Genomic DNA, 9,251 nt, shown 5'->3' with positions numbered 1-9,251 from the left:
GATCCTCCCTTCCAGCCCAGCCCCTCCACGGCACCGGCCCCCCAACTCACTCTGCCACTCGGTGATGGAGATCATGACGCAGGCTGCCTGGGGGGCCTTCCGGGTCGACGCTGCTAAGGGGTGAGGCGCAGTGAGGACCGCACTTGTGCATGTTCAAGGGAAGCTGACCCTTGGTAAATTGTGAAACGGGCCTCTGGTAAATCATTAACTCCCTCCACTCTCCAAACCCCACCTCTCTCCCCACCCCACCCAAATGGCTGCTTAAAGTCGCAGGCTCCCTTCTCCGGTATCTTCCCGGAGGGCAGCAGCACCTGTCACACGCTCCGCCCACCCGGAGAAGGCAACGCCCACCTGCCCCCTCCAACGCCCCCACTCCCGCGCCCTGAGGCCGAGTTTAGCTGTTTCCCCAAGTCCTCCGCAGAACTCAGACTGTCTAGTGGACTGGGATTCTCGGGGCTACCCAGGTTCCTTGCCTGTTTGGTGGGGGTGTGGCAAAGATTTGGAATCCGTGTTTCTCTTTGGAAAAGGATTCAATTCATCCTGCTGCTGAAGTCCGCTCGCTTGGCGCTAGTACCCATGCTAGACGCTAGGGGGCGGCAAGCCACCGAGTAAAACCTGTTGCTTGCAGATTCTGGGAGGGCCGCGTTGGGTTAGGTTTTGGGTTACAGCAAGGGCAAAAGCGCCCCAGGGGAGTTAGACACAAAGGGCTTCGACCACCTTTCCGCCAGCGGTGTCCAGCGTTGAACAGTGAAGTTGAGCTAGGAAGAATGCAAGATGAATTTGGGCTTGGGGTAGGGCTGGACGGTTCCAGAAGCCTAGTTCTGAAAGTCCACCCCATCAGCTGTGTAGACATGGGTGCATCCTTTCCTCCCTCTGTGGGCCTGCAAAAAAGAGGAGTAGATAGTTCCTAACATCCTTTCTGCCACCGTAGAGCCATGGCTCTCAACCGATGAGCAGGCATCCACTTGGTAATGATTCCTTTACCCTGAAATGAAGCTCATAGATTATATGACCAATCTACACGTGTCGTTTTATTTATTTATTTTTAGCGTTTATTCATTTTTTAGAGACAGAGAGAGACAGAGCATGAGTGGGCGAGCGGCAGAGAGAGAGAGGGAATCACAGATTCCGAAGCAGGATCCAGGCTCTGAGCTGCCAACAGAGCCGGAAGGGGGACTTGAACTCAGGAACCTGAGATCATGACCTGAGCCAAAGTCGGTTGCTTAACTGACTGAGCCACCCAGGCGCCCCAATCTACACACGTCATTTTTAGAAACACAAATAAAACTATATAAAGAAGGGAAAAATTATAATAAAGCACGATATCTCTCAATATATTAATGTTCAGGCAAGATTTAATGAAGACATAAGTGAAACAGGCAGATTGCTTGCACCTACTGATAATAAATACATTTAAACTTAAGAGAAATAGAAGACCAGAGTCATTATATACAAAACAAAATAAAAACATCCCCCCCCCCAAGAAAATGAGAAAGTAGTAGGAAATGAACAAAAGAAGAAAAACTGTTAGGTAAATTACAACAGACCGAATGTACTTGCACATAAAAAGAGTAAGAGGGAAATAGCCCTAATTGAAAGAGGGATAACACAGCAAGGCAAAGTGGAGACAATGAGGAGGCACCATGTGAATGCAAATGACCGGGTCTTCTGTGTGTATTGTTAAAATAGCTCCCGGTGCGGTGCTCAGGCGGAAACCTAGTAGCGCCGGCATATCACAGACACAGAGATCTCTGTCCTTAAATGCTATTGTGTGTTGGGGGAAAATTCAGTCTTGAACTTGGGCCTTGGAGGTCACGTATTTCCAATAAGCAGTGGGGAATGGAGGGTGGATCGGAAAGGGAAGTGGCTCCCTCAAACATTACCACGAGGAGTCCGTACAACACAGGTGTCCATCCTGGGACTGCAAAAACTTACAAAATCTAAAGAATGGCAATCCTATGAAATCATCTCCAAAAACATTTATTAAGGAGATCTAATGAGATCTCCTGCATTTCAAGTATCTTTGCTGTAATGGTTGGTTCTCTCAGATCTTCTCTGTTAAGTGTTTTCAGTCAGTCTGTGCTTGCTCAGTAGGACCCTACTTGGGACTGTCTTCAGCCACGGAAACAGTACTTGAATGTTACGCTGCCTGGTACGGAAAATGTATGCAGTCGTTTAACGCAACAAGTTTTAGACCATGTCTTTATTCCACTTAAGTGTCTTCTCCATCAAGACCATCTTGTAACTTACCAAGTTATTCATGAAACTGATTTTAAAAAAACTTAGAAGCTTATACTTAGTACTGTTATGAACTGCAGTATGACCGACTTATATTAGAAGTGGGGTTAGGTCAATAGTACGTTTTAAATTCCTGCAGGATAAAAGAGAGTTATTGTTTTGGAAATTGGCTGGGTGGGTGCAGAGCAGCCGCTACAAGCTCCCGGCAAATTTCCAAGTTCCACTAGGGGGCGCGATCACCCCCATTGAAGCCATTGGTAGGTTAAGAGCTTCCTCCCTGAAGTCAGAGTGGGCCTGGGCTTCATCCCAGCCTCGTGAGACCTTAGACATTTGATTTACCCTTTCTGTGCCTCAGCGTCTTGGGTGAGAGTAGTACCTGTTACGTAGAGTTAGAGCGAACACTGGTGAGTAAGTGCATGGGGAGTGCACGGAACCTGAAACCCGGCAACCAGTAAACACTTGATGAGCCACTGTTCTTACTCTTCCAGTAAAGTTGTGATAATTACTATTGTTATCAATATTACTAGTATTAGTATACTATTAAAAATGCTGTTATTGAAAGACTTCTCTCAAATGTGGTGCTAAGCGGCTCCCACAGGTGTATAAAATAGCAGTTTCCCCTCCCCCCACCATGGAGCTTACCTATGAGCTTGGAAGAAATGAACCCTCTTCAAAATGGGCCCTCCCAGCCTGGTTCCCTGATGCAGTGATGGGTCTAGGTGTCAGGCCGGGCCGGGCTTGTCCACAGACCAACCTCCTGGAGGGGAACCCTTTTCTTTAAAAAACAAAAAAACAAAAAAACCTGCTTTTTTTTTTTTAAATGTTTATTTATTTTTAAGAGACAGAGCATGAGCAGGGGAGGGGCAGAGGAGAGGGAGACACAGAATCCGGAGCAGGCTCCAGACTCTGCTTTGTCAGCACAGAGCCCAATGCAGGGCTTGAACCCACAAACCATGAGATCATGACCTGAGCTGAAGTCAGGTGCTTAACTGACTGAGCCACCCAGGTGCCCTGAAAGGATCCTCTTCTTCCCCAGGGAGGAGGGTGTGGGCCCTGGAAGGCTGGAGCTGGAGGAGCACAGGTGGGGAGGGGAGGGACCTCAAAGGGCTGGACAGCAGGAGCCCTGGTGATGTCTTTGTCGAAGGCAGTGGAGCCAGTAAAGTGGGACTTTGGGAGACATTCTCCTCCTTCCCAGGGTGCCTACGCCATGTCACCACCGCCTCCTCACATTTGTAAATGAATTTGAGTTTTCAGAGTGGCTTCCATTCATTTTCCCATTCCGCTTTCTCTAGAACTCTGTAAAATGATGGTTGATATCCCCATTTCATGGACCAGGAAACTGAGACTCAGGAATTTTGGTGGCTTGTCTAAAAACGTCAGGCAGCTTGGAGCAGGGCCAGGAAGGAGTGGGGGCTCAGGGCCGAGGGGGTTGTGGAGGGGGCCCTGTTCCTTGGTAGCGGTAGGATCTGAACACTGGTCGCCTGCCTGAGCCCGTCATGCCTCTCTCCAGAAAGAATACATGACTATGAAGTTACAGAGCAACACTCTTGAGGGCATTCTGCTAGGTGCTTTCCCATCTACATGTCCTGACTGCAGCCCCCTTTTACAACCCCAGCCTGGTTCGATCAGAAGGCTGATCTGGGCTGGGAGTTGGAGCAGACAGAGGTCTATGGGCATCGTCCTGGGAGAGCAGCCAGCCCATTTTGGGGGAGGGCGACACCCAGCCATGTCCTGTGCTCTCATGTCTCACCTCCTCCTCTCCAAAACGCAGGCTCTGGCCCAGACGGCGCTGCAGATAGACACAGGCCCTGGAGAGCCACAGGCTCCTGGGGCACCTCTTACAGCTCCAGCGGCCTTGGTCTTGAGTCTGCATCAGAGCCCAGTTCTCCCTGATTCACAGAGGACAACAGGGTTTCTAGCTCTCCTGGGGATGTTACAAATCCCCCAAATACAGTCATATTATTTGTTAAACATGCACGTACTCTCTACTAGCTCTTTAGGAATGAGAATGGGTGTCCGGAATTTGAAATCAGCCCTTAGAACCAGACTACAGTAAAACAGGGAAATAGAAGAGGCCTGCCTTCCCATCTCTTCTTTCTCAATGTTCTTCTCGCCCTTGAACCATTAATGCCTCCACCTCTCAGGCATCCGATAGAGGCCCAGCTGAGGCCCGCCACTCTCCTGGGCTCACTTTCTCTTTTTAGTCTCCACCACATAGAATTCACAGGGCTTCTTGACTGTTACTCAAGATTTCAAATTGAGAAGCTCTGATAAAGTCCTTCACACTGAGGATCGATAACTGATAACCACAGAGTACCTGGCAAAAGACATAAACCAAAGGCATTGAGGCTGGATGAGTATAATTTGGGTTGCTCTTCTGATACCCCTCCCCAAATCATACACCTTCTTGTACCCTCAAGCAGAAATACAGGGCACTGTGTAGTGATCGAGAAAGCTGAAGGATTAATTTTCTTCTCCTATAGTTCTACGACAGTCTCAGAGACAAATCAATGGGAAGTTTCCAGAATCTGAATACTGATCTGATAACGTTCATTGCACAGGACCTTGAGATAAGTCTTTTTTTTTTTTTAAAATTTTTAACGTTTATTTATTATTGAGATAGAAACACAGCATGAGCAGGGGAGGGGCAGAGAGAGAGGGAGACACAGAATCTGAAACAGACTCCAGACTCTGAGCTGTAAGCACAGAGCCTGATGCAGGACTTGAACCCATGAACCGTGAGATCATGACCTGAGCCAGAGTCAGATGATCAACTGACTGAGCCACCCAGGTGCCCTGGGACAAGTCTTGATTTGGGACTACCCGGACAGAAGAGATGCCGGTGGTTGGCAGCGTACCACGGACCCAGCTTTGCTTTTAGCCAGGGAAGGCTCCATCCCAGACCCTCTCCCCTCTTCTGCCGAGCTTGTAAATAGCCACGAACCGCAAGGCCAGCCTCAGGCAGTCACAGAGTGCGACACACACACCGCTTGTACAAACCATTCATTTTATTTCCTGTATCGGATTTATACAAACTTGCAAGATACAAATGCAGAGCTCACTGGGATTCTTCAGTACCTATAATCTAAAAAGAATGTTGCGGAGCAGAGAAGCAAATGCTCACCTATCAGTCAGGATGCCCCTCCCCGGGGAGGGGCTTGTTAGCTAGGAAGATGCTAAAGGGGCTGCTACAGATGTTTGGTCCCCCAACAGAGATGCCCTCTGTTTACCTAACTTTTACTTTTCTTCTAAGGTCACTTTTATACTAAATAAAGACACTGAGATCATACATTTCCTTGTATGGTTTATTTAGTCTAAGACTAGCAAATCAAATTGGCCCCAGTATGTGCATAAATAGATATATGTATATATACGTATATTTCATATTTTCCTTAGTTTTAAGAGCTGCCAGGTGGGGGGGGGAGTGCCTAAAGGGGAAAGGAATTGATTCCGTCTTGCTATACTCAGCCCTGCCCCAGAACATGCCTTTCACCAAGGCAGGAGACCAAGTGTGCACAGCTGGCGACCTCAGAAACTCTTTAAAGTGACAGTAGCAGTATTTGATTACAGCCTCTTGGTTATTGATCAGGGAGGTGATGTGCTAATTGGGGAGGACCTCGGATAGTAACCAGAGCTGTCTCCTGGTGGGTCACTTAGCCCTGGGCCTCCGTCTGGGCCCCGTTCATTCATAACAGGATGCTCCAGGCTGGGAATAGGGTGTCCGTGAAAGTCAAAGTTGGGAGGTCAGGCTTCAAATGCTAGCCAGGAGCTCTGTGACAGTCCCAAACCTTTGATTCCAGATCTGGACAAAAGACTTCCGTTCTGCCCGAATCCTTGCAAGGTGAAGAGCCCCTTGTCTACTTTGTGGGCTGAGAAGCCGTGTGGAGGGCTGGGCCGGTGGAGTTCAGAGCCCAGGCGGCAGCCCGCCTCATGAAAGTCCCGGGGGGGGGAGGGGCTTCCTGGGCAAGGCTGAGATGTTACCTTGTCCGTGGGGCTCGATTCAGCCCAGAAGCTGACTTCACAGTCTGGGTGCCAGACCGAGGTACCGTCCCCTTAATGACAGCCCCCAGAGGAAAGGTCACAGAGGGAGACAGAGGTCGTAGATGTGACCCAGACCAGAAAGGGATCAAGGAGTGTGAGAAGTCCAAGGAACTTGAATGTGTCTGTGCTGGAGGGCCTGTGATCCCAGACTGTTTTCCTTTGGCCTTTGCACTGCCTCCTGACTCCATCAGGGAACAGGATTCTTGGTGCTGTTTACCATCGGCTGCCGTGAAACTGTCTGCCCCTTCCAGCAGACCGGTAAAGGGAAGTGGTCCAGGAGCACACTGGGGCCGCGTGTGTGCCTGCACGGGTGTGCTTCAGTGCACACAACTGTAAACATTTCCTTTGAGGGGATTCACATCCCGTAACCCTGGCGGGTCATCAAGAGTTGACAGTTGTAATCAGATCCTTAGACCAGGACTTCCAAGACTGTGTCCTGCCCTGGTGCGAGGCTCTCCGGGTGAGCTCCGGGGACCAGCCCTCTGCAGGCTGGAGAATGGGAGGAGGAAGCCGCCGGGGAAGAGGAGAGGACACGGGGTTGGACCTCGAGGCAGCCAGCCCAGTCTCCGCCCACCATTGGCCCATTCCATTCAGACATTGCACATTTTTGAAAATAGATTTGCTTTTATAACAAAAGCATAAAATAGCTCTGTCTGTCCTCTCCCCTTCTTTGGATCAAAAGGCATGGGGTGTGGCCACAACCTGCTAGGAATGGCGTGGAAAGTGAAGGAGAGAAAACGGGCCTGGGTACGAGTCCTGGGAAAGGATCAGACATCCAAACAAATATATATATTATGTATATATCTATAATATGTATAATCTTCATAAAACATATATTAAGGCATGTAAAGCAACATAAAGAGCCAGCTTTATGAAATAGGAGGTGAGCGCGAGGTTGCAGAGAGGTGCAGACATTAATCCTTGGTATTTTACATGTATTTCTAAAAATATCACTTAAAAAAGGGAGAGACAGACAAAAAAAAAGGGGGGAAGGCCTGGAAGGCCCCCAAAGAGCTGTTTCTTGTGGGCAGAGAAAGGCGTCAAAAAGAGGGAGAGCCAATCCCACCCGCCAGTGTGTAAGGGAGAAAAACAAAACAGGTTTGGGGTGCTTGAGCTGTGCTAAAAGATGGGAAATGTAGCCAAAGGTCACGTTTAAAACATCTGCTGGAAGTGAAGTGGAATTCCCCAGCCTGCAGTCCCTCAGATGCACGAGAATATCCTAAGCACCTAGAACAGTGCCTGGTACATAAAAGGTGCTCGATAAATAGTTGTTGAATGAATTGCCATCTTTACTTGCATATGAACCAGTAACCGTCCCAGCCGTGAAGGAGTGGAGAAGAGTTGGTGGCAGCTAAAGTAGTTGTTCTTGGGGCCGCTGGAGGCTGAAGTCTCCGAGCATCAACTCTAGCAAAGAGAAGGCCCGGGGGCCAAGGTTTTTCCCAGCTTCACCGTCTCCCCTCCCTCTTCTCTGGCTACAGTCCTCGAAGATGAGCGGCAAGAAGGAAGAATGAGGTTTGCTTCTGTGTCTCCTCCACTGGCCTCCCTGGGTAGGTGGCTTGTGAGACAGCCAGGCTGGAAGGGAGTCCTTCCGTACAGCCTCATCTGGTCCTCGTTGGAGGGGAGCCTGGATGCGGGGTGGGGTCCTAGAATCTGGCCTCCCAGATTAAGGCTGCATTCCCTCTCCAGGGCACGTGCTCAGCTGGCCCACAGCACATTCCAGGGGCAAGGGGGACAAGAAAATGTCCTGAACAAGGTTAGGAAAGGCCCCGAGGCTGATTACACCCTATGGAAGACAGGTGCTTCTCTCTGACCCTGAGCCTAGTAGGGGAGGCAGACACCAGGCCCAGATCTGGAAAGAACCGTCTTCCAAGCTGCTCACCCACACGAGCATCCCTGCACCTAGGACCCTACGGCCTCAGGCCCCCTGTGCTTGCGGGCGGGTCCTCCCGGAGCCAGCGTGTGGGCAGCCCTCGGATCTGGGGGACCAGGTGGGGGAGCAGAGCTGACAGTCTGGCACTGTACTTGGCACTAAGCTAAGGCTCCATCCTGGGGAAACCAATCCCATAACCCCCTTTTCCATCTCTGCCTTGTCCTCTTTCTTGCCGACGATTCCTGCCGCTTCCTCGTCCTCCCTCCCACTTGCCTCCGACCCTCCCTTTCTCTCTTCCAGCCCTTCTCAACCTGCCCTTGGACGCTGCACAGACCTGCATGCTGCTTGCTCTCTACCCACAGCCAGCCCTGTCCCCTCCGGGGGCCGAGGAGCCTCTCCCCATCTCGTCATCTTGTCTTTGGCTCAAGCAGGGTGGTCAGTCTCCACCGGACCCCGAAAGAGCACCCGTAAGCAGAGATGCGTCAGAGCCTTGGGTACACCTGGGGCAGCAGGGTGGGGCCGATGGCGGGAGGACGCGATGGCAGGCGCCGTCTTCGGTGTCAAGAGGGCCCAGGAGAGGCAGAGTGTCCATCTTCTCCTCCCCGTAGTCCTAACCTAAGACAGCCCAGGGCGTCTTTCCCACCGGGGCATCCTCTTTGTCAGGGAACGTTCCAGGAAGGCCATCACAGGCCCAGGCAGGGCCAGGCCTCGCTCCTGGCGACTCGGGCCCCAGGCAGCCCCTGCCCGCCCTCTCGAGCCCTGGCCAAACTGCCATCTGAGTAGCGAGGGGCTTCAGGGCCGGGCGTGGCGACACTGAGGTATCCCCCGGCGGCGGCGGCAGCGGCAACCCCGGCCCCCAGCCTGGCTCCCTACAGCGTCCCCACAGGAGCGCCGGCACAGGGGGCCAGGGTGGGGAACCAGGACCTCAGTGGGCGGAGGCGGCCTTCAGAACGTGGCTCTGTGGAGCTTCACACCGTTGGCCTCGGCCAGGGCTTGCACTAAAGAAGAGAGAAGCGGGTAAGAAAGGCGCTGCCCAGAGGAGAAAGGACTCCAGCCAAGCTTGCCTGGGAGACAGAAGTCTCTTCCTGTAGCATCCTGTGAA

General features: G+C 51.4%; 2 protein-coding genes across 6 annotated transcripts in view; both read right to left on the bottom strand.

Annotated features, from left to right (window-relative positions):
• GOLT1A (golgi transport 1A) overlaps window positions 1-119 on the bottom strand; it is a 15,292-nt gene extending 15,173 nt beyond the window's left edge. For both annotated transcript variants that reach the window (XM_077772063.1, XM_077772064.1), the window contains exon 1: window positions 51-119. In XM_077772063.1, coding sequence (XP_077628189.1) covers window positions 51-75 — 25 coding nt within the window. In that variant the 5' untranslated portion in view covers window positions 76-119. The remainder of the gene's footprint in view (window positions 1-50) is intronic.
• Window positions 120-5,228: 5,109 nt separating this feature from the next.
• PLEKHA6 (pleckstrin homology domain containing A6) overlaps window positions 5,229-9,251 on the bottom strand; it is a 149,829-nt gene continuing 145,806 nt past the window's right edge. For all 4 annotated transcript variants that reach the window (XM_077772115.1, XM_077772112.1, XM_077772113.1 and 1 more), the window contains one exon: window positions 5,229-9,147. In XM_077772115.1, coding sequence (XP_077628241.1) covers window positions 9,095-9,147 — 53 coding nt within the window. In that variant the 3' untranslated portion in view covers window positions 5,229-9,094. The remainder of the gene's footprint in view (window positions 9,148-9,251) is intronic.

This window comes from Crocuta crocuta, unplaced genomic scaffold, assembly GCF_008692635.1.
Source record: "Crocuta crocuta isolate KB4526 unplaced genomic scaffold, BGI_CrCroc_1.0 scaffold318, whole genome shotgun sequence".
Classification (NCBI taxonomy): Eukaryota; Metazoa; Chordata; class Mammalia; order Carnivora; family Hyaenidae; genus Crocuta; species Crocuta crocuta.
Note: the sequence above shows the minus strand (reverse complement) of the source record. Positions and strands in the feature narration are given on the sequence as shown.